A 26304-nucleotide genomic window follows, 5' to 3' on the forward strand; every position below is an offset into this window, starting at 1 on the left:
GACTAAATGTGGTCTGTGATCGGTCCTCAAGCTAAATTTTCCTCCCAAGAGATATGGCTTACACCTGCCGACACCCAAAACGCATTCCAACATTTCACTTTCTATTACAGAATATTGTGTTTCCAAATCTTTCATGCTTCTGGAAGCAAACCTTACAGAGCCTTCCATCCCATCCATCACTTGTAGCAAAAAAACTCAATGCCATATTGTAGGAAACTGGCTCTATATATACTACACCAAAACAAGGTAAATACTTTTCAGTAATAAGTTACTGGATATAGAACAGTTTGAAAATACAATAGAAATTGTACTGTTTTTGATTTACAAGGTATGCAGGGTATGCAGAAGGATACAGCAGTTAGCAAATACAGTACATTGAAATGAATATGCTTTTTCAGTAAATTGCAGGTAAGTTACTTTCTACGTTACTTTTCTTACTCAAAGCTGGATGCCTAGATTCAGAACTGGGACATTTCCTGGAAACAGGTACGTAAATACGTTTCGGTTATTCGTATGATTTTTAAAGAATATTTTTAGGTTTCAAAACTCCACACGTAGAAACTTTTCGGAGAAAAAGTGTCAATGTTATCCTATGGAGAGAAACAGATTAACGGTCCATAGTTAAGTAATCAACTGTGGGAGTTAAGGTTCTGGGGCTAGACTCAGGGGTCCCCCAGGGCCAGTTACGCACTGTTGTTGCACTGTTGCACTGTTGTTACACCCTCAGTGGCACTAGGGCGGCCGAGTGCAGAGTGTTGAGGCTCACTGTTATCCTAAGGGGGACAGGGGGTCTCCGGTTGGTGGCTGCTGGCAAGCAGGTCACTGGGTTGTGAGAGCAAAGCTCCTAGGTGTAAGATCAGGGCAAATGGGAAAACAAGTAGCACAAAAGGTGAACCTTCAGCGGCACTGGGGAGGCCGTGAGCAGAGTGCTGTTTCGACGTCAGGCGCCCTGTTGTTTTCTATGGAGAACCTCAGGCAGGGAGATGAAGGACTTCTGGGTGCGACCACCACTGGGAGAGGTAAGTTGGGAAGTTAAGGTTTGGTTAGGCACCGTCAGTTTGGGCGCACAGGGCCGCGGGGCGTCGGGTGCAGGGGTGACTTCTGGGGTCGGATCTTCTTACCAGCTCCTGGTCCCGGTTAGGGGGGCTTCTGGATTTAGGCTGCATTCGTCCCCTGGAGGCTTTTGCAAGGTCAGGGGTCGCCGGATCTTGGGTCAGGATCGCCGGGGTGACCTCCTTGTGGTGTTTTTCCACTCGAGTTTGGGCCGGGTTCAGCGGGTGCAGAGTGGGCTGTATTCGCTGTCCCTGGCTGCTGCCAGGGATTGCTGTTTGAACAAGTCATGTGTTCATGGGAGATTCAGTCTTTGTAAGTGAAGGCAGGCAGGTCCTCCTGGGTTTTCAAGGTTGTTGGCTGCCAGACACAGTGGGATTTTGCATGAGCAGGTCCGAGGGGAGACAGGCCTGTAGGACTGGGGCCAAGTCAGTGGGCGTCCTCTTGTGAGCTCTGCACGGCTCTTTGTTCCTTCTACTTATCTTCTTTTCTTGTCGTTTCTGGATCTGAGGAAGCGAGGTTCAGGGTGCCCCCTTAATACTAGATTTAGGGATATTATAGGTAGGTAAAGGGCATGGACCATTGGGTCCATTCCCTGGGGTGGGTACACCCCCTATTCTGCCACTCTCCAGTGGGAGGGCGGCTGGAGTCTGTCCCTTGTTGGCTGGGTTTCCCCATCCTCAAGATGGCGGGGACTCGAGGCTGTGCTTCAACTCGCTTCCCCCACCTGAGGGGTGGAGTTGGCCACACCCCTCTTCCTCATTTGTTTTTCCCACCCAAAGTGGGGGGTAGAACCACTAGGGACCAGTTGCTGAAAGCAGCAAATGGTCTGGAGAGGCTCACAAAGGTGACATGCCTTTGAAGCTTCCCCTTCGTGAACCCTGCCTATCCTGGGGGAGGAGGCTTGGCACCTCTTCCCAGGATGTGCATTGTTTCAGGCCCCCGAGAGCAGCAAACTCTCGACCCAGGGGTCCAGAAACATGTCTGGTGGTGGCAGCCTAAGCAGCCACTCAGTCAGGTCACTAGGAGTTGGTTGAGTTCCAGGGAGCATCTCTAAGATGCCCTCTGTTGTGCATTTTACATTAAATCCCACATTGGCATCAGTGTGGGTTTTATGTGCTGAGAGGTTTGGTACCAAACCTCTCAGTCTTTAGTGTAGCCATTATGGTGCTGTGGAGTTCGTAATGACAAGCTCCCAGCACCATATACTCTTAATGGCAGCACTGCACTTACAGTGCCCAGGAATGGCCCTGGGTACTGTAGGGGCACAGGGCTCATGCACTTGTACCCTCACCACTGGCATAGGGCACCCAGCTAGAGGGGTGACTGATGTATGCCAGGGCAGTGGTTTGTGGGCATGCCACACAGGGATGTGTGCCATATCGACTCTTCACTTTGTTCTGCACCAAAATACGCAACCTGCAAAGGCAGTGTGTGGGTGTCAGGGGACAGGGCCCCTAAGGGTGGCACAATAAGTGCTGCAGCCCTTAGGGGTCTTCTCTGGTCACAGTTCCCTGGGTACCTGTGGTACCATTTACAAGGGGCTGACATGTGGCCAGAGATGCCAATTGGGGTTAGGCTTCAAAACAGTTTTAGGGAAGAAACATAGGCCCTGGGAACCTGATTAGCAGGAGCCCAGGGCACACTCAGTCAAAGAACATCAGCAATTCATCAGTGGGGGCATACCATGCAAGAAAGAGGGCACGTTCTCACACAACCCCCAAACGAAAGAAGATTAGACTAACCTTTCCCTAGAGAGTCTTCATTGTGTAAGTGGAAGAACCTGGAAAGTCCATCTGCATTAGCATTGGCAGTCCCAGGTCTGTGTTCCACTTCAAAGTCCATTCCCAGTAGGGAGATGGACCACCTCAACATTTTAGGATTTTGTCCTTTCATTTGCATTAGCCATCTGAGAGGTCTGTGATCAGTTTGAACTAGGAAGTGAGTACCAAACAAGAATGGTCTCCACTTCTTCGGTGACCAAACCACAGCAAAGGCCTCCCTCTCAATGGCACTCCAACGCTGCTCCGTGGGGGAGACGCCTTCTACTTATAAAAGCAACAGGTTGGTCTTGGCCTTCATCATTGGTCTGGGGTAGGACCGCTCCTATCCCTGGCTCAGAGGCATCAGTCTGCACTATGAACTGCTTGGCATAATCTGGAGCATTCAGAATTCGTGCTGAGCACATTGCTTCTTTCAGGGTGTCAAAAGCCTTTTGGCAACTAACTGTCCAGTTTACCTTTATGGACATTTTCTTGGAGGTGAGTTCTGTGAGGGGAGTCACAACGGACCCATATCCCTTCACAACCCTCCTGCAGTACCCAGTCAAGCCAAGGAATGCACTGACTTGGGCCTGGGTTGTTGGAGATGCCCAGTCCAGGATAACCTGGCTCTTGGGCTGTAAGGGTTGTACCTGGCCTCCACCACAAGGTGGCCCAACCACACCACAGTGCCCTGCCCTAGCTGGCATTTGGATGCCTTGATGGTTAGGCCTGCAGTTTGCCGGGCTTTTAAAACCTTCCCGAGGTGGATCAGGTGATCCTGCCAGGTGGAACTAAAGACAGCACTATCATCAAGATAAGCTGCACTAAAGGACTCCAACCCAGTCAGGACTTGATTCACCAACCTCTGGAAGGTGACAGGGGCATTTTTTAAACCAAAGGGCATAACAGATTTCTCATAGTGCTAATAGTGCTCCAACAGTTTAGCAGAAAAGCAGTGAGGTACGCACATATTACTAATTGATCAGAACAAATCTCAGTAGTGTTAAAATATTTTTCAAAGTGTATTAAACAGCAGTTCAGAATGCACAATCCATTGTGCACATATTTCTCATACAGCAGCATAGTGTGTACAGATTCCAGAGTACAGTAAACATCACTGAAGTGTACACAGATTTCTCCTCGAGTAATAAAAGGCTTTGCAGCGTCCCATTATTTCTCAAGGTGTAGCAAACAGTAGTGCAGTGTGCACATATATCTCATTGTGTGGTAAACTACTGCATACAATACTTTATCATAGTCAATTACAAGTAATGAAGTGTGTACACAGAGCATAGTAAAAAGCAGTGCAGTGTGCACAGATTCGTCAGTACAACAAATAGCAGTGCAGCCCATATATTGCCGTCACAAAGAAAAAACAGTGTGGTGTGAACAGTAAATGCAGTACAGTGTGCACAGATCCCTCATATTGCAGTATGATGCAGTGCAGCGTGCACATATTTCTTAAAGTGTAGTAAGATGCAGAACAGTGTGCACAGATTCCTCATATTGCAGTATGATGCAGTGTAGCGTGCACAGATTTCTTAAAGTGTAGTAAGATGCAGAACAGTGTGCACAGATCCCTCATATTGCAGTATGATGCACCGCAGCGTGCTCAGATTTCGTAAAGTGTAGTAAAAGCAGGGTGGACCGATGCCTCAATGCAGTAAAAAGCAGTGCAGCAGGTGTTTCCCAGTGCAGTAGGATGCAGTGTAAAATGCATGGATAGTGCAGTACAGATCAGTGCAGTGGCACTGATTCCTCACAGTGCAGTAAGATGGAGAGTAGTGTGCACAGTTTCCTCACAGTGCAGTAAGATGCAGTAATGTGCACAGATTCCTCATAGTGCAGTAAAATGCAGTGCAACAGTGCAAGGATCCCCTCTTAACACAAATGATGCCCACAAACACCCCCAGGGCCGGAAGGAAAGCCCTTCAGGGCCCCCGGATAGAAGAACCCAGCTCAGCCCCAGGGGCCCCGGATAGAAGAGCCCAGCTCAGCCCCATGAGCCCTGGATAGAAGAGCCCAGCTCAGCCTCAGGGGCCCCGGATAGAAGAGACCAGCTCTGCCCGAGGACCCCCGGATGGACTAGCCCAGCTCAGCCCCAGGGGCCCCCAGATAGAAGAGCCCAGCTCAGTCCCAGGGGCCCCCAGATAGAAGAGACCAGCTCAGCCCAAGGGCCCCCGGATGGACTAGCCCAGCTCAGCCCCAGGGGCCCCCAGATAGAAGAGCCCAGCTCAGCCCCAAAGGTCCCCGGATAGAAAATCCCAGCTCAGCCCCAGGGCCCCCGGATAGAAGAGCTCAGTTCATCCCCAGGGCCCCCTGATAGAAGAGCCCAGCTCAGGCCCAGGGGCCCATGGATAGAAGAGCCCAACTCAGCCCCAGGGCCCCCGGATAGAAGAGCTCCGCTAAGGCCCAGGGGCCCCCAGATAGAAGAGCCCAGCTCAGCCTCAGGGCTCCTGGATAGAAGAACCCAGCTCAGCCCCAGGGGGCCCCAGATATAAGAGCCCAGCTCAGCCCCAGGGGCCTCCGGATAGATGAGCCAAGCTCAACCCCAGGGGCCCCCGGATAGAAGAGCACAGCTCAGCCCCAGGGGCCCCAGATAGAAGAGCCCAGCTCAGCCCCAGGGGCCCCCGGATAGAAGAGCCCAGCTCAGCCCCAGGGGCATCGGATAGAAGAGCCCAGCTCAGCCTCAGGGGCCCAGGATAGAAGAGCCCAGCTCAGCCCCAGGGGCCCAGGATAGAAGAGCCCAGCTCAGCCCGAGAGACCCCGGATAGAAGAGCCCAGTTCAGCCCCAGGGGCCCCGGATGGAAGAGTCCAGCTCACCCCCCATAGCCTCCGGATAGAAGAGCCCAGCTCAGCCCGCCTCCTGCAGAGATTCCCTCCAGGATTATTCAGTCTATTTCAACAAACACAGCAGAAGATGCTGACAATCTCCTACCTGAGCAGAGACCTGTGCAGACGTGTCCAGGCTCTCTCCTCCCCCTGGGGCTGGGGGGGGGGGCTGATCTAGGGTCTGAGGGGGTCAGATCCTGGGTATGTAAGGGTCTGAAGATGAAGGTAGCTGCCCACCAAACAGGGCTCCTTCCTCCTCTGCAGCAGGCTGCACACACAGTGAGAGGCCAGAAGTGATGTCACCCCCGCTGCTGGTGCTGTCTCTGCCGCCGCTGACCCGGAAGAGGAAACCCTTCTCCCTTTCATGCGATGTGCAGTTCAGTGGATTCATCAGCAGGCGAAGAGCACCCTCTGGTGGCCGCTGATGGAACCGCCGCCTCCAGGCTCCATTAGTGAATACATTTCACACAAACAAGCATTTATACCTGTAAATACCTGGGTGTTTTAGATTTCTAGATGTGACAGACAGCGTTGACATCTAAAGCCAGCTGAGATGGCAACACTAGTCACAGACATGGATGGTCTTAAGACACACAATACAAAAACGTCATTTACAATCCAGCACGCCACACAGATGCGGCATTACGAGGCTGTCAGGGCGATGGATATGCAGTTTGTTTTAATTGCAGGAATTATTCAATTTAGGGAATCTCGGTTCTGTTAATGTATTTTTATAATTGCGTTGGCTGGTCTGTTTTAAAGCAGGTTTGAGTGGGAGCCTGACTCGTGCACAAGCTAATATTTAAACACAGAATTACATAATATTTGTTTTGGGTGAGTGTCCCAGATGGTATTTATGTATTATGTATGTACAGCTTGATTATAAGAATGCTTACATTAATTCAGGAGTGGACTTTTAAGTGTGATTGTATATTTCATGGCGTAAAACATTTGTTTCAAAAGGATTGAACATTTCTGAATGAAATACAGATTGTGAGGATGGATTTTGGATGGAACTGACCAGGATTTAACTATTCGGATGTTTCATAGGTGGGGACATATCCACAGGTACACTGGACAGCTTGTGGTGTTCTCCATGCCCAGACGCTCCAGGTGTTGTACACTTTTTGGGGTGTCTTTTTAGGTCTCGCCTATGCAGGGCACATGCGCTGCATAGGAGACCTTTAGCCGTCCTTCAGCTCTTTTTTAAGCACTGCACTCATGCTTGTGGCGGCATACACCTTGCGGGAGCGCGCAGGGGCACTCCTCAAGCACGAGTGTGTCCTTCGAAAAAGAGCAGACTACTCTCCGAAGCGCGCGGCTCGCTTCGCCTCTCTATCTTGCTCGCGCTTCTTGCTTCACTTTCCCTTTGTTTGCATTTTAAGGTTTATTCTTTGCAGATACATTTTTCATATGCTTAAATTATTCTTTGACGTTTGCAGATTGAGACTCACTCACCGTTCACAAGCTCATACAACTTTATTGAGGCTTTGAGCCAGCGCACTGGTAGAAATGAGCACTGCACCTTTAAGGTCGACCAGGATTATGACGTTCGCTTCACGTTTGCACGTCCGGTTTCTACATAAACACACTATGTTTTCTTGCGTGCATTGACTACTTTGTTGGTTTCGGGTTATATATGGATGGCGGTCACAGATGCACCGGTAAGGAATGCTTATATATCTTTTTTTCTGGGACTTTTTCACTACTGTGACTTGGTCTCGTTTAAACATTTGTTGCCATGTGGGATTAGATTCGGGTTAAGCCAATCCCCAATCATAATAGCTTTCCCGGGTAGCGGTCACGCATTTTTTGTTAAATTATACAAGTATTCCTAGACTCTTGTATTTACTACTCTGGTCTGCATTTTTACAGGGTGGAATATTCCAACTGTATTGTTTTCTGTCTTTTGATCAGGTTACCGCGCATCCCTGTGTCCCCTTACCAGTTTCTGATTTTTGCTTAAGAATTTGGGGACTCCGTGTGCTTTGCTGGTGAGTTTTAGCTTCCTACGGATCATTTCACCATTGGGTTCATTCCAATTCTCTAGTAACGTTTAAATGCCTATTTGTTTTCAGTTGGAATGGGACATATGATGTCCCATTCTGCCTTTCATCCACGTCGAGTTCCTTAGGTATTGTAGTACAGTGATTAGCATGGCCAATAGGTCTCGCTTTTGGGACCTAATAAGTATTTAGATATGCAGCACAATATCCTTGGTGCAACAACATTAACTGTTGCATGGCTAAACACTTATAAGGTCCCAAAGGCAAGACCTGGTGGCTATGCCAATGCTTCTTTGTTTTTGATGCAACAGAGTTCTTGATGAGAAAGAACCTGTTTGTTGTGGCGCATTTTTTGGTCTTTTTTTTCCTACGTATGTTTCTGTTACCCGACTGGTGAACACATTGGTCCACCTTGTAGTTGCTTTTGAACTACATAACCGAACATGAACTGATGAATACTCTTGGAGATGGTGTTTTGGCATGAATGTACCACTGTTGTTGGTTGTGGTTACTCTATTACTAGTACTTTTGGTAGATTTTGTTGGTAACTTTTTTATATGATGCATGGTTTTCCAGCCCCAATGAATTTGTATCAAGAAAAAACACGTGTTGTCTAGAGGTCTAATAAAGAAGAATTTGAACATCAACAGTGACTAGACTAACATACATCGAACTACTGTAGACTTGGAGTGCTCGAAGGATAATTGCTGAACTTTAAGTAACATTATGGTTAGGCTTGAGAATAATATCTTTTACGTTAAAAAAACTAGGAAATTCACTGTGCAAAAACCATAGGTTAAATTAATAGTTAGATGATAATGTCAGTTATAATGTTACATTTGAAACTTAGAAATCACTGAAATTCACCAGGTATAGTTTACTGAGCTAACTATAACTCTCGCCCCCACCAATCACTGCTTAAGATCTCACATATTACATCACTTATAACATGTTAAATTACATCATTGTTGACATCTAAAATGATTAACCCACATTTTTTTTTAATTAACTTTGCACCAGGCGTTGGAATAAGTTTAGGGTATTCCTACCCTGCCCCTTATGTACTATTTTGTGTGACATGCAGGGCACAGGAACCGAGTCTCTATGTCCTGTAAGACAGTCACATCGCTCACTCCCACGGGATCAGTCTCAAGTTGACAAACAAGAAAAAAAAGCCATCTCACCCAATTAGAATAATTTTTTTTAAATTCCCAGTTGATCAGGATTACCGCCAAACCAACTGTCCCGATATCAAAACTACCCAACAAATTTACACCAAATCACAACAGGCTTTGGCAAAGCCGACCGGTCATGCTTGCATTGTGTGTCCTGGCTCACAAATTAAAGAAAAGCCTGCTTAAGTGAAAAAAACTAAATAACAATGATTGCGTTCAGTACACAATGCAGTTATGAGATTTAAAACAATATTGTGATAATTAAATATACTTTTCAGATGGTGAAATAGTCCGCCAAGCATTGCAAAGGAAATATTCCATAAGAGGAGGAATAATCACACTAAAGAGCCAATAGCATGAGGTGAGAAGGATATTCTCCTTTGGGTGGAGTCAAAACTCACCCAGTGCACAACTTGATAAGAACAGGTGCAGACGCGGCCCGTGCAGGTAACAACGGTGGGCGGTGAGGTCAGGTTGGGGGGGATTTCGAGGGACGATGCTGATGGAAAATGAAATAAATAACTAATTTTCCCTCAGCAACATCCCTCAAAATCCCACCCAACCCGGCCCCACCGCCCCACCGCTGTTACCTGCACAGCCCGCGGCTGAACAGATGTGCAAAAACCAGCGCCATCAAGCTAGACCTAAAAAGCATAAGAGACCATCATGGTTAGTTGTTGAGGGGACTTATGTCTGGGTAAAACAAACCCTAATTAAAGAACTTTATTATAAATAACACATATAACAAATTATTATAACTCATGCACCTCCATACAGAGTGTATTCAGTAGACAAACTACACTAACTATAACTTGCCACTCTACCATGCACTCTGTTCTCACAAAAGATTTGATCTGCAATGTCATTACTGTTCTTGTAAAAACTATTATTTTAGACAGTATAATATAGAGATAATATAAAACAGTAGAAGTAGTGCATGGAGAAGGCACGAGTTATAGTTACTGTAGTGTGTCTACTGAATCAAATTCTCTGGGCCCGATTCACACAGGTAATCCGAGACAAAATTCTAACTTTACGACTTTTGGTATTCACTGAGGTAATTTACAAGTCGTATCTTTTCGTCCGCAGTTGGTCAGGAACAGCGTACAGCAGCAGGGTTTATGTAAAATGAGGGTTCCGTTTTGCTCATAAACAAAACACAGAATATTATTTGTGTCAGAAATAAATATCATTCATGCTCCTTCTCTTCTGAATCCAGATTTTTGTTCTAGGCCAAGGGACCAGAACTGTAAAGCAGAGAGTCAGTAGTTCTGCATTCCAGCTTCTAAGCACTGGAATTCTTTACTGTTCAAGATTCAATTTTTACCTAGCCGTCAAGCTTTCAGAACCCTGTAAATAACTAAAATGTTTCAACATCTCCGTCTCCTCGGATTTGATTGAATGATGATGGAAGGGTTCTACATCAGAGCTTCAGAGGTAAATGTCATGCACTGCAAGGGTTAACCCAGAGAGCTGCAGCTCACATTTTTCTGCTTTCACTTCTCCTGCTTTCTACACTGTTCTCTGGCCACTGTCACAGAATCATCAATGATGAATAAAATTAACAAACACCACAACCCGATCTGAATATTCTCCATTAGGAGCTTGTTAAATTGGCATGAGTGTGTTGGGTGTTTGTGTTTTATCACTAATCTCTCAAATTAGCAAAAAATACCCTTTTAAATCCAAGCATTGTTCATAGTGTTGCTTTTACAAGTAACACAATCAAGTGTGCTTGGATTTTTATTTTGTCATAACTCTCTCACAGAATAAAAACCAACAATGTTTCTTTCCATATAGGCTCCCAAGTGTTTTCTGGTATTCCATGTTTTACCCTTAAAAGTAGGGAAATGATCAACAGCAGGGAAAATACTCTTTTACAATGTTTTAATATATTTGTTGTTCTTCTTTTTTACTAGTTCAGTCTTCTAATATCTGGCTTTTTCAGCTAGTATGTGAATGTCCCAGATAATTGTAATGATCTAATTTTCTATAATGCCTTTATTGGAACTGGAGGTCCCTATCGCACGCACGCCCCCTATTCTGGGGGCGTGCGTGTCCGGACCCTTACTTCATCGTTAGGCTAAGTAAGGACACCATCTGAGATAGCCCTGCTCACCCCCTTAGAAGCTTGGTACGAGCAGCCAGGCTTATCTCCATGGCACGAGTGTTCAGTATGCGCAACCAAGCTCACAGTAACCCCATGATGTCATCACAAATAGACTCCACACGAGTATTGATAAAAAGGAGTATAATCTTTATATAAGCAATTATACGCTCCAACCACATGATACAAAATCTACATATAAGAATGGGTAGTATTCTTTCCGGTGGGTGGGTAGGTTCTAATCCCAACCACCGCTTCTTATCCAACAGTTAAGCTCACTTCTAACCGTTTCCCAAAATGTTATGCAAGTCGTATTGCTAGAATCACACACGTTGCAAAAGGAAACAATACTGCAATGCGTGACGATATTCTCTTATACAGTGCAACAGAGAAACAATGCCATACATAGCACCACAGTCATGTACTTGCAAATTAAGGAATAATGCAATGTTTATCACCATCAGCATGCCCTGTACCAGGAAGAAACAAAGCAATGTGTCATGCTACAATCCTGTACAGTGCAATATAGAAATAATACTCTGTGCCACGTTATACTCAGATACTGTGCACTGAAGAAATAATGCAATTCGCCAAATTACAATCAGGTAATATGCAAGGGAGAAATATCGTAGTGCGTAGCGCACCAAGCATAAAGTTTGTCATGCACAAATGTGGTCAGGCGTCATACGACGGTTCGATAGTTCGTTAGCAGCAATTAGGTAAAGTGTAATACAGCGGTTTTACGTGCTCCGCTATGGATCAAATGTTGACACAAAAAGTACTGCTTCCCACTCCGGTCCCAGTACTGCCCCATCCTGGGTCAGCCCGGGCCAGGATCAGAGCCGAAGCAATGGCTCGCGCAGCTGACTGAAGTGGGAGGCCAGGAGAGAGTCCCTCCGGGCCCACACCCCACCCCTGGTGTTAATCCATGTTACCTGAGGGGGCGCAATCCCATTCTCCTCCCCGACGTCAGCGACTTAGGCTGTGATCCAGAACTCCTTCATGGGTTGTGGCGGACTCGGGCCAGTGGCTCAGTTCCTTTGGTGCTGCCGGTTTGGGCTGCTGTTGATTGACTCTGAGGGCCCCAATGACTTGGCCCTCACTCCGGCAGTCTCAGTTCACACCAAGACCCACCCTCAGCACTGTGGAGACTTTACTTCAATTCGGTGCACACTCGAACCCGGCACTCCTCGCTAGCACCTCAACATGCACACCGTACGTCAGAGACTCGCCTCTTCTTTGGTGCTCACAGCGATCCAGCACTCTTCACCAAGGCTCCGCTTGCACATCAACACGCACCCTGTGCATTCGAGCCTCTCCTCTTCTCCCGGTGCACACAATGTCCAGGCACTCTTCACCAATGCCCTGGCTGCACCACGACACGCACTCCTGCACGTCAGAGATTCACTTCTTCTTTTGGTGCCTCTGAGACCCAGGCACTCCTCACCAACACCCGGGCTGCACCACAACATGCAACCGGCGCGTCCGTTTTTTCCTTGGAACTCCAGGTGCCCAAGATCACAGGGCACAACTTGCAAAGGCCTCAGGCTAGACAGAGCACACACACCCACGGGGTAACTGAGAGTCTCCTTTGGAAACTTTTATATTCCTGAGTTTCCAAAACAGGGTGCCCGCTCACCTGGGGCCCTTGGGATTTCAAGACACAGCACAAACCACAGTCTTTTTTCAAGCAGGGGGACCCAGCACCTCCAAACACTCTCCCAACAGCATCTTCCTTAGTTAGAAAAGCAAACTGCAGACCAGCCCCAGATCACGAATCAAGGATTAGACTTTCCCCTGCAGTCTCTTCAGTTGCTCCTTCTTTAGCAGAGGTTCCTCTTGACCACAAAATGGGTCCAAGCCTATTCAGTCTCAATCCATATCTGTTTCATACCAACGTTCAGGTGTTTCAGCTCTCATAGTTATACCCTAAATCAGTTCTGGGTGTCTCCCTCCCAGTGTCACCTCTCTCCCTTTGATACTGGGGGTCTGGAGCCTTAATCCTTCAGCAGGAGATGGGTCAATTGGTTTACAACACCAGCCCAGGCCTTTTCACCTCCAGGGCTTCTCCTCCCCCTACTCTCCAGATGCAGGGCAGCCTGGTGCCAGCTCAACCCCTCCCTGGGTCAAGCCCTCTCCCAGCTCCTCTCACCTTTCAGTTCCAGACAGACAATCCACATTTCAGAGACACACAGAAATGCTCAGAGTACAAACTCAGACACTTTCTAAAAGAGTGGCTTTAAACACTCAGTGACAAAACCACCTACACAGAAAGATGCATTATGACACTGTGAGTCCATACAAAACAAACTTCACCTCTCCATTATAAACTGACTGAAAACTAGGCTAACAAACACAACCTCCCCCATTCTGTCCTATGGGCAGAATGGCTGTTCAACAGTGAAAAATGAAATGGTGAGATTTTCAGTGTCAGAACATAACACACACACAGTTTATGTTCTTCCTTTTACCTACACTGCACCCTGCCCAGGGGTTACCTGGTACCTACCACAGGGGTGCCCCATGTGTATGTAAAAGGGAAAGGCAGGCCTGACAAGTGGTTACATTTATCAGGACTAAATGCTAACTTAGCATTCTGCGCAGGCCCTACACTAAAGGCCTGAGTTCCCTTCTCTGCTAACTCTTGCATTACTAGCCCTCTCACACACAGTGCACATCACTAGGGACTTTTACTAGTAAGGCAACATACCAATCATGGCCAACCAATCACCATTACAGTTTACATAGGGAACGCTTGTACTTTGAAACTGATCAGCAGTGGCAAAGTACCCAAAGCATCTAAATTGGCAACTCTATGTCAGGAAAATAGTCTAGGGGGAAAGCAAAAAGTTTTGGGAATCAAAAAGGCCAAGTCCTACAGCCTTCATACCACAATAACTGCACTTTATTTGCTTCAGTGTACGTCCACAGAAGGGTTAGTATTATTGTTGAAGTACTTAAATTCCTTACCAAATTCACTGCATCTCTATGTTTTTTCCATGCGTGTTGAGTGATGGTGAGTATTTGCTGATGCCTTGGTAGGGTTCAAAATTGGCAAAAGCTCTTAACACGTTCACTGCTATGGCTTTTCCTCTGTGGCTGTTCACTGATGTCTATGTAGGTTTGATAAGAAATAAAAGCTCTTCACAAATTCACAGCACTTGAAAAGATTTTCTTCTGGGTGTGTTCACTGAGGATACCTCAATGCTGAATAGTAACTAAAACTACTTTGACTTTCAGTGCATTAGAATGATTTTTCCTCCAGTGTGTGTTCTCTGAAGCGGTTTTAGGTGTGATAATTGACTAAAGCGCTTCCCACATTCACTGCACTTGAATAGTTTTCCCCAGTGTGTGTTCACTGATAACTTAATGCTGAAGAGTAACTAAAACAATTTTCACATTCACTGCAATTGTATGTTTCTTCCCCTGTGTGTGTTCGCTGATTAATCCTTAATGTTGAAGACTCACTAAAACTACTTCCACATTCACTGCACTTGAATGGTTTTTCCTCTGTGTGGTCTCTGATGCTGTTTTAGATGTGATAATCGGCGAAAACTCTTCACACATTCACTGCACTGATATGGTTTTTCCCCAGTGTGTGTTCGCTGATGAATCCTTAACGTGGACGATTCACTAAAACTACTACCACATTCACTGCACTTGAATAATTTTTCCCCTGTGTGTATTTTCTGATGCTGTGCTAATCCAGATAAATATATAAAGATCTTCCCACATTCACTGCAATGGTATGGTTTTTCCCCTGTGTGTGTTCACTGATGAATCCTTAATATTGAAGATTCACTAAAACTACTTCCACATTTGCTGCACTTGAATAATGTTTCCCCTTTGTGTGTTCTCTGATGCTGTTTTAGTCTTGAGAAGTACATAAATCTCTTCTCGCCTTCACTGCAATTATATGGTTTTTTAGGTCTCACCTATTCCGTTCCGCAGGAATGAATATGTGAGTCTAATGCCGCTAAACCACCGCTAAACCAAGACTTAAACCCAAGGCTCTCAAAAGGCTCTCAAAAAGCGGATTTCCAACAGTTCACGAGAATCACGTGGCCACAAGCACGCGCATTTCCCCACATGAAAAGCATCAGCCTCCCTCACACAGGCTTCCCCAGCGTGCGCTTGGCCGGCCTCTGCCAGTTCTCCTCCCCTAATTATTCACTTCACTTTTCACGGCCACGGGCCGTGACTCGCATCTCTACTCCCCCCAGCACACCCGGCCTCACTTCTCCTCCCCCTAATTACATTTCTTTCATGGTGATCCGCTCCCCGCCCCCCGGCCGCTTGTTTTGCTTCGGCTCCTCTCCGCCCACTCCGAGAGCTTCAAAGCTCCCTGGGCTTCTTCCTTCACACTTCACGGCCGCCAGGCCGTGACTCGCATTCTCCGAGAGCTTCAAAGCTCCCCTGGGCTTCTTACTTTCATCCCCCTTCCTGGCTCTACCAATATTGCCACCCCACTGGTGCTGCACTTATGTAGGCACAACCTGCTATTGTCATTTCCCGACTGCCGCGTTGCATCTGCTTCTCATGTTGTATTAACCACCCATATGACTCGATTGTCTCACACGCCACAGGGTCTCACAAAGACGGCATCAGTGTTTCATGCAAGTCACTTTAGTAATATCCACACATCACTTCAGTATCACAAACACCAATCCAATGATCCGCAAACACCAATAGCGCCTCAAACATCTCACATAAGTTTACAGAGACATCATTTCAGTGTTTCACACGCACCAATTCAGCGCAAACATCTCTTCAGTCAAACACTTTACTTCAGTCGCGTGCACATACCACTTGAGTAACACACAAACACCAATAGCGCCTCATACATCTCACATCAGTTCACAGAGACATTGTTTCAGTGTTTCACACGCATCAATTTAGTGTTCCACTGGTGTACATCCACTTCGGGGTCTTACGCGCAAAGCTGCGGTCTCACACACGCTCATGCTAAAAGATATTGGCATGGCATGGCTTAGTGCTATAAACACAAATGTTTTCCAGTTCACCGTGTGTTAATATCTAATAATGACAATCCCACAAGGTAATAATACGAAGAACTTGCAAATGGGTAATGTATGTTATGGAATACACCCCTTGTACGCATATACGAATCTGACATGCACTATGAATTCATTCATTTACTTCGGATACTTGATATAGCGCCAACATGCTCCAATAAGTAACCAAACGCCTTGCCCCCCCCTCTGCAAGGTCCATGCTGCTGCCGCAGCCCACCCCACGTAATCCTTTTTTTTATTTGTTTTTTTTACTTAGTATTAACTTGCCCAACCTCAGATCCCAACTGGTTCCCTGTGTTGTCTTCAACCCGCTCCCCCTATCAGCTCTTCCACTACCATCATGGTCCTCAAAACCCAGCAGCTGCCACTTGCAACTAGGTTGCGCACTTTTTAAAAACATGCTTTCGCTCCAAATTGTGCCTGCCATCTTGTTTCATTTACGTTAAGCACTCCGTGAGAGTGCGTGCATTTTGCACCTCTGTCCCTCTGCTGCTACTTCCCACTGAAATCCCTGCCCCCATCGCACCAAATGCTTTTTTTTTTTTAATGCTCTTGCACGGTCACAAGAATTCTTCACCCAGGGGCCATACTGGTCACTATCTCGAGGGTATGCAATTACTTCTATATTTCAGAATCACCATTGACTACTTATGAATGCAAAGATCACTTTCAGAGTACGTGCCTTGCATCCAAAGCCATTCAGCAAACCAATATTCCTGGCCTATCAGAGCTTCATGAGATAATGCAGTGCACCAAGGCCGGCAAACAGAAGAAACACAGTCCCGCTCATTTTGACACAACGAAGATCCGCAAAATAATGTACACTCAGCTAACCAAAGCCACTGGAAACAAGGGCTCTGCCTTCTGTGTTTGCCCGCGGTTCCTTAATAGACAGGACTTGTTGCCGACACAATGAGGGCAAGAAAGCTAAGTGGGTTCCTGTGCATGTGGCAGATGTGTGCCTAACTGGCAGGACAGAGGCTTTAACCCAGGCATGGCCATCTCCCCTTACATCCATTAACATTGTTCCTGTAACACGAGCACACACTTCCTGGATGGACAGCTAGCTGTGTGCTATCTAACTTGTTGAATCCCCAGTAAATGCCACCATAGCAAACGAGAGAGTGCATTTTTACTTTTAGCTTGCGCTTTTTTTTACATTTCCCCATGATAGGGACGTGTATTATTATCTGGTCATATTTATCAGGACTCCGGAAAGGAATTTGAAATGCTTTGAAATGCTTGTTAGGTAAAAGGGGATCTTAAAAGTGCAACCCAGCGTGGCCATCTGCCTTTCCTTTGTCATGGGTAATTAAGCGCCTCTCTCCAGGCACCCTTTCATGTCCGCGAGCAGGCCAATGCCCCATGCTGTTGCAATAACAGGCTCACGTTTCACCCGGCCCTCGTACCACTACAGAGACACAACTTAACACACTGCGCCCTCTCACTACTTTAGCCCACACACACTGCACCCTCACACTACTTTAGGCCACACAGACTGCGCTCTCACACACTGCGCACACACACTCTGCACCCTCACACACCCTGCACCCTCACACATACTACACCCTCACACACACTGCGCCCTCACACACTCAGTGCCACATAATTATATGCTACATAATTACACTGCACTTAATGCAACATACACTCCAAACAATACCACTCAGTGCCACATAAATACATGCCACAAAATTACACTCTACTGAATACAACATACACTCCACACAATACCACTCAGTGCCACATAATTATATGCTACATAATTACACTGCACTCAACGCAACATACACTCCGAATACCACTCAGTGCCACATAATTACACTCTACTGAATGCAACACACACTCAACACAATACCACAGCATCACTCAGCACCACCACAGCATCACTCGGCGCAACCACAGCATCACTCGGCGCAACCACAACATCACTCAGCGCCACCACAGCACCACTCAGCACCACCACAGCATCACTCAGCACCACCACAGCATCACTCAGCACCACCACAGCATCACTCAGCACCACAACAGCACTACCTCAGCACCACCTCAGCACCACCACAGCACCACTCAGCACCACAACAGCACAACTCAGCGCAACCACAGCACCACTCAGCGCAACCACAGCACCACTCAGCGCAACCACAGCACCACTCAGTGCAACCACAGCATCACTGGTTCAAATATTTTCTCTCAATGTTTTAAGCTTTATTACAAATGTCACAAAAAGATGTTAATATTTCACTTCTGTTCTTGGATTTTCGTCACAATAAAATACGCTGAACATAATCTTCACAAAAGTTATTTACAAACGTTTACGCTATTGCCATTATAAATTACAATCACTTTTATTTAAGTAATAATTATTTAAAAAAATTAAAAGCAATTGTTATTTGTAATATCAATACATCTAAGTCACGTAAATACAAAACATGTTGCATTACAAATGCTATAGGTGTCACATTTGCGAAAGTTATAACTATTGGCATTGTAAATGACAAAGCTATTAATTTAGCTATTTTCAAAAACAACACATAAATAAAAAAAATAGTCATTTACAAGACCAATAGCTCAAACTTTCCTAATGCGGGACCTATTGCATTGCAAATGCTTGTCTCCAGTGTGTGTTCTCTGATGCTGTTTTAGGTGTGAAAATCGACTAAAGCTCTTCAGACATTCATTGCACTTGAATGTTTTTTCCCCGGTGTGCGTTTGCTGATGAATCCTTAATGTTGAAGATTCACTAAAACGACTTCCAGATTCACTGAACTTGAATGATTTTCCCCTGTGTGCGTTCTCTGATGCCGTTTTATGTCTGATAATCGAACAAACCTCTTCTTACATTCACTGCACTGGTATGGTTTTTCCCCGGTGTGTGTTCGCTGATGAATCCTTAATGTTGAAGATCGACTAAAACTACTTTCACATTCAGTGCACTTGAATGGTTTTTCCCCTGTGTGTGTTCGATGATGAATCCTTAATGTTGAAGATTCACTAAAACTACTTCCACATTCGCTGCACTTGAATGATTTTTCCCCTTTGTGTGTTCTCTGATGCTGTTTTAGTCTTGATAAGTACATAAATCTCTTCTCACATTCACTGCAATTATATGGTTTTTCTCCAGTGTGTGTTCTCTGATGCTCTTTTAGGTGTGATAATCGACTAAACCTCTTCACACATTCACTGCAATGATATGGTTTTTCCCCTGTGTGTGTTCTCTGATGGTGTTTTAGGTCTGATGATTGACTAAAGCTCTTCAGACATTCACTGCACTTGAATGGTTTTTCCCCTGTGTGTGTTCGCTGATGCTTCCTTAATGTTGAAGAATCCCTAAAACTATTTCCACATGCACTGCAATGAAAGGGTTTTTCCCCAGTGTGTGTTGCCTGATGCCGTTTTAGGTGTGCCGATTGACTAAAGCTCTTCAAACATTCACTGCATTTGTATGGCTTTTCCCCTGTGTGTGTTTGTTGATGCTTCCTTAATGTTGACGAATACATAAAACTACTTTCACATTCACTGCAATCATATGGTTTTTCCCCTGTGTGTGTTTGCTGATGTTTTTGGCAAGATGATAACTGACTAAAACTCTTTACACATTCAGTGCAATGGTATGGTTTTTCCCCTGTGTGTGTGCGCTGATGTCTTTGTAGGACTGATAATTTCTTAAAGCTCTTTACACATTCAGTGCATTTGAATTGTTTTTCTCCTGTGTGCATTTGCTGAGGGTGCATTAGTTCTGATGACGAACTAAAGCACGCACATCATGTGTCTGATACTTCTCTCTCGGTTAGTGTCTCTGAGTTGGGTATATATTTGTTTACATACCATGACTGTACTTCCTGATGGGCCAACATGGCTGATAAAGCATGTGTATTATTCACGCATTCCCTGTATGTGTGTGATATTTTGCACATTTGCATTTCGATTTAACAACAAAGTTTAATGGTCACCAACTACTTGCCACACTTATAATGTGTGTAAGGCTTCTTTGTGGGCAATTGTGTCTTTAGGCCTGTTCTCCTTCTGGTCGGTGAAAATTGGGACAGTACTCTGTATTTTAGACAGCATAATTCATCTTTACTTTAACTTTCAGTTGTTTGGCTCCACTCCATTGTGCTTTTCTCTGGTTGCTGTGGAACGGCCTGAAATAGTTTATAATACACCTCTAGCACTGAATAGTGGTTTGATATCACTTTAGAAATGAAAGCAGTGCTGTAATCACATCCTACATTCGCACAATCAGAGCTGGCATTGGACATGTTTCCAAAGGAGGTGGTTTATCAGGGTTGGCTTAATTTTCTAGAGGTCATTTCTCCATCTTGAGGCATAGAGGTGCACAGCTGAGACTCGTAGAATCACGGAATTGCCCTTGTCTGCTTCATCCAGGGTCTGTCAGTTTATGTTTTGGTTCATCTGTCTCTGACGGCACTTATGTTTTCCTGAACAATGGAACTCAATATTTTGGACTGCGCTTTTGCAGCTTTACAGTATTATCTTCATTGGTCTTAAACATTTTGTAAATTCAAGGATTGTTTTCTGTTGGATGTAAAGAGAGTTAACATTACTTAAATGGAAACATATTGGAATGTGCATAGACATTTTAGTTGTAAAAACATCTCTTCATTTCCATCTCTGAAACATATGAAGGCACAAAGTACCTTCATACGTATACCGTACACAGATATTTAAATAAAAATTCTGATGAACATGCCACATCATATTTATTTCAGCAAAGGTGGTTATTTACCAGTGTTCATGGAGCAACTTAGTAAAAAATTGTTTTAAAAAAGGGCGCAGTCGCATAGCACTCATACACTAGTTACAGCTTTATGCAGAGGCATATGGTCAAGATTTTGTTAAAACAAGAACAGCTCTTGGAGCAATAGATATACATTGAAGACCCAAGACAGCAGTGTGAACATTATTTGGAATGCTGCACCATACATCAAATCTGACTGTTTGCAGAGGGGCCTGGATTTCATTCACTACTCCCACATTGTGTTGTAGAGCAGCAGTTTATTGATTTTATTTACTCTGTGGTTTTACTTTTCTCAAATATTTTTTAGCCATTTTTAGTTTGCCAGCTTTGAGGATGATCTGGTCTGTTGTTTAGTTGTCCCACCTTGAACGTTAGAGCTTGAGATAGCACACTAGCCTGGCGGCCTACTAGTTGACAGCTGTGGTGCATCTGTGTAGCGAGGGCATGAATGGTGAGTCAAAACCAAAGCCTGTTAGCATCCTTTCACTCCTGGACCAGCACCCGAAGCACTCAAGTCAAATGGCTCAGTCCATACCTCATATACCTCGGCTGCCCTCCACGCTTTCAGCCATAAAGTAGGACCTGTGCTTGCCCTTATTTACCTGCACCTCGCTAGCATATCCCTGCTGTCAACATTCCCTTTCTACCCCAAAAGCCTTTGAACAAGATTTTCGAACCACGTAATTCCCATTACTTTTCATGGGTCTTTCCTCCCACTCATGCTTTTCAACATTACCTGTACAAACCACCATGGCCACATTTAATGGAATCCTGAGGTGCGCTCATTCTTTACACAGGACGAAGAATGCACCAGAACAACGCACGCTCCACATCACAGAAAGATAACGTGCCTTCTGCGACTCTCGCACATGCCCAGCAAGTGCACAGTCCCTAAACAGCTTTTGCTAAGGCCCACATGCTTAGCACTGCTTTTCCAATACACACAAAATCCCATAGGTACAGCTCAACAATGTAAAATAAAATAAATTAATGGAGCGAAACGCACTGACAAATGATCCAATGTGTGGAGCGGCTATCACATTTCTTTACTATTTAAGCTGGTCCTTCCTAAAGCAGCACAGCTTGCTGGCACCAAAGTGTTCTTCCTTTAAAAATGTGTTCTGCATGTGGTATTTGTAGAGCACACACCTAGCCAAAAAGCAGTGCTGCTTTCTATCGGGTCCAAGGCAGGCACAGAGTCTACGAGTGATAGTTGAGGTTAGCAGGATGATGGGTTAATAGCTGCATTGTGACCGAAGAGCCTGTAACTAACAGCATGTGCGCTAATTCCTTTGCACTTTTTTCCTCTGCTATCAGGTAAAGCAAAGATAATACATGTATAGCCTAGTACCATTTTAAGATAAAGAACCATGTACAATGAAGATGACTTACAAAAGCACAGTACTGAGCAACCCATTTCAGCCACTCTACCGTTTGTCTGAAGATTAGACGAACAGGAAGGGGTGTTAAATGCCAAACATTAACCTTTTGCCTGCATAATGCACAATACACTAGGCGTACGCTACGTATTGCCCCCCCCCCCCATCCACCCCTGTGACCGACGCCATTGGCTCTCTTGAAATACACATTGAATGTGAACTGTTGACAAATCCACAATGGGCAAGCCAGATACGCACCAGCCGCGCCTCACTTTCAATGCGAAGAAGGGCCCCCGACATCAGACCATGGACGTAGATAATGGCCCAGAGTGCGTATCGCAGGAGTCGCAGCCTGCACCAGGAGATGGCATGCAGGCAATTCTACAGGAAGAAAGACAGGGATTTGCGAATGTGGCGGATAAAATGGATTCCCTATCTACGCGCATGGATGCCATTGTTGACAAGCTTGATGGCCACGAGACGCAAATTAAGGAAGCCGAACACCGCATATCGGAGACTGAAGATAACACAAACCGCCTCCACAACACGGTCACGCAGATGGACAAATTTCTTAAAATAATAGCCGCAAAAAATGAGGACATTGAAGCGCGCAGCCGAAGGAATAATATACGCGTGCTAGGCATTCCGGAAAGTATCAACACGGGTAAGATGGAACAGTATATTGAGAAATTGTTGCTGGAGGTGGTGAGTGCTGAACTGTTACCCCCTCAATTGATTGTCGAAAGGGCCCATCGCTCTCTTGGACAACGACCGCCTCCGGGTGGTCCCCCCGAACTATAATTGCGCGATTGTTGAACTACAGGGATCGTGATGTGGCCCTCAGGGTGGCAAGAGAAAAGAAACAGCTGCATTTCGATGGAGTACCCTTCACTATGTACCCGGATTTTACCACACATGTACAAGAGGAGCGGCGGAAATTCCTTTCAGTGAAACAAAAACTACGGCAGGCCCAAATCGATTATGCTCTTTTTTATCCCGCACGCCTTCGGGTCACATATCAGGGCAAACAAATGTTCTATGTTAAGCCTCAGCAAGTCAAAGACTTTCTAAAACAAATTAAGAAGCAGAAAGCCACATCCTCCACGCAGGTGGGCTCGCCGCGATCGCAGTCACCATCTTCGGACTGATAGCTAAATCAACAGCTGGGTATTCGGCGGATGGTTTGCCTGTGGGGGCGGGCGTGGCCCTGCGCCAGAACTGACTGTATCTCCAACATCTATTCCATAACACGTTGTGGCATATGATGGACTGGTCATGAGATTCTCCCCGAAGGGGCACGACGATCAACAGCAACCAGGCACCCTTGAGGCCTACTAGGGGACGTGCTTGAATTCTTAGGCATTCCCTGACTGGCGCAGGGTTACCCGTAGACCACCTAGTTGTATCTTTACCCCCTACGGGTAATCCCCCCCTTTTGTCTTGCACGAGACCTGGTCTCTGACCGTTAAAGTTCGAAGTACTAGTTTGTTTATTGGGTGTCAGTGAGGGGGTGGGCTATATAGTGCTGGCATGATTGGGATGCTCAGTGGGTGGGGGTGGTAAGGATTTGGGCTAATGTATATGATGACAGACAAAATTCATGTTTTTTTTCTTGTGCTGTGCTTCTCGTGGTACCAGGTTGTGGCACTGTGTAACATGGTGCTCGCATAGTTATTACATCACACAGGGACATGGTGGACAAGGTGGATAGAAGTCTAGCGAACATAATATCCTGTAATGTTAGAGGCAATGACAACATTTACACAACAGATGATGACGCTGAACAACACCTGACCAGGGCGGAGTGTATAGTAATAATACTGGCCACAACAGATGATGGCGCGGAACAACACCTGACCAGGGGGGAGTGTATAGTGACATTACTGGCCACAACAGATGACGCAATGGCCTGCATCTTTAAGTGGAGTTGATGTAACATTTGAGTATGATCTGACTCTCGGCATTCAAGAATGTATGCACTATACACAAAATATACCACAAAGTCCTAATATCCTACCCACGGAGGACTATAAGAGAGTCTTCTATACAGATGGCTCTGCATGTCCTGTGGTTGTTATGACACAGAAATACTCCGTGACATGTGCTGCTTGCAGGGAAATTGTTAAAATGCCAAATTCAAACCACTATAGACTCACATTAAAAACTTTGGTGACCGCACTGCACAGCTCGCAGATATTCACGCCTTGCTGATCACATGACAGAAGGCTGAGCCATCCATTCTCACACTGATAGTGTCAGATACCTCCTTCCGTGCAAGGGTACAATGTCGATTTAGCACAATGGCATTTGAAAGGTACCAGAGGTTCAAAAAGGAAACCCAGGAGAAGCGTGGCTCAGTGGTTAGAGGCGGCATAACCGGAAGCTGAGATCGGCCGTGGACCAGGGTTCGATTCCCCGCCTCGGCGGGTCTCGGGCTCAAAAATTCCACGGACTCAACAATTCTCGCTCCGGTGCCTACTCGACTCACGGGGTCACACTCTGCGACTCTGGGCAATAGCTTGCTTAATCTCCACTAAGGCCCCTCGCGGCGGGATGCCTGGCTTTCACCTTGTGGATACCCTGCCGGGGTATCTCACAGGGGAATACCAGGACGGGTTCCCTAAGCAAGCGCCTTGATACCTTCGGGTGATACGTGCGCTATATAAGTCGCAATACATTTACATTAAAAATAAGCAAGCGCAAGGTAAGCTGTTTTCTTTTTTTTTATTTTAATTTTCCTTCATCGTCGGCTGTTGACTACCTCCTCACCCCGCCCCGCCCCACCACCCTTACAAGCACGGGCAGCTCCAGTGCATAGATTCCTCATAGTGAACTAAGATGCAGCGCACAGATCCCGGATAGAAGAGCCCAGCTCAGCCCCCAGGGGCCCCTGGATAAAAGAGCCCAGCTCAGCCCCAGGGGCCCTCGGATAGAAGAGCCCAGCTTAGCCCCAGGGGCCCCTGGATAGAAGAGCCCAGCTCAGCCCCAGGGCCCCGGATAGAAGAGCCCAGCTCAGCCCAGCTCCTGCAGAGATTCCCTCCAGGATTATTCAGTCTATTCTACAAACACAGCGATACAAAAGGGGATGATGGACGGAGCGTTTGAGCAAATCAAACACTCACCCCCAGTCAACTGATCTGGGTTTAATCCATCACCATTCTTTAGCCCACTCAGCCACCCCAGTTCAGACATGGCTATATGCAAATCAGTCTGACCCTGTGCCTCATGGGAACAGTCCAGCCTGAACTGCCAAGCCATGTCTTCCATGGACCGGAAACAAGCCTCCTGGGACCGGTTTCGGATTCATAATCCTCATCAGCCAGGCTATCTTGAATCCAGTGGCCAAGTGAGCAAGGGAATCACGTCTGAGCATACCCTGCCACACTTAGGGCGAACAAAGCGATACAAAAGGGATGATGGACGGAGCGTTTGATCAAATTAAACACTCACCCCCAGTCAACTGATCTGGGTTTAATCCATCACCATTCTTTAGCCCACTCAGCCACCCCATTTCAGACATGGCTATATGCAAATCAGTCTGACCCTGTGCCTCATGGGAACAGTCCAGCCCGAACTGCCAAGCCATGTCTTCCATGGACCGGAAACAAGCCTCCTGGGACCGGATTCGGATTCATAATCCTCATCAGCCAGGCTATCTTGAATCCAGTGGCCAAGTGAGCAAGGGACTCACGTCTGAGCATACCCTGCCACACTTAGGGCGAACAAAGCGATACAAAAGGGGATGATGGACGGAGCGTTTGAGCAAATCAAACACTCACCCCCAGTCAACTGATCTGGGTTTAATCAATCACCATTTTTTAGCCCACTCAGCCACCCCATTTCAGACATGGCTATATGCAAATCAGTCTGACCCTTGGCCTCATGGGAACAGTCCAGCCCGAACTGCCAAGCCATGTCTTCCATGGACCGGAAACAAGCCTCCTGGGACCGGTTTCGGATTCATAATCCTCATCAGCCAGGCTATCTTGAATCCAGTGGCCAAGTGAGCAAGGGACTCACGTCTGAGCATACCCTGCCACACTTAGGGCGAACAAAGCGATACAAAAGGGGATGATGGACGGAGCGTTTGAGCAAATCAAACACTCACCCCCAGTCAACTGATCTGGGTTTAATCCATCACCATTCTTTAGCCCACTCAGCCACCCCATTTCAGACATGGCTATATGCAAATCA

The 26304-nt window shown here is 46.2% G+C and overlaps 1 protein-coding gene and 1 long non-coding RNA gene across 2 annotated transcripts in view; one reads left to right on the forward strand and one right to left on the reverse strand.

The window, feature by feature from the left end:
- LOC144806148 (uncharacterized) overlaps positions 1-26304 on the forward strand; it is a 1180470-nt gene that overhangs the window by 418977 nt on the left and 735189 nt on the right. The gene's annotated exons all lie outside the window — the stretch shown is intronic.
- Positions 1-26304, reverse strand: part of LOC144806133 (uncharacterized) — a 169164-nt gene that overhangs the window by 110602 nt on the left and 32258 nt on the right. Inside the window, 1 exon segment of the mRNA XM_078672563.1 lies at positions 18802-20508. Coding sequence (XP_078528689.1) covers positions 18802-19826 — 1025 coding nt within the window. The 5' untranslated portion in view covers positions 19827-20508.

The sequence above is a fragment of the Lissotriton helveticus genome, assembly GCF_964261635.1.
Source record: "Lissotriton helveticus chromosome 1_1 unlocalized genomic scaffold, aLisHel1.1 SUPER_1_unloc_5, whole genome shotgun sequence".
Classification (NCBI taxonomy): Eukaryota; Metazoa; Chordata; class Amphibia; order Caudata; family Salamandridae; genus Lissotriton; species Lissotriton helveticus.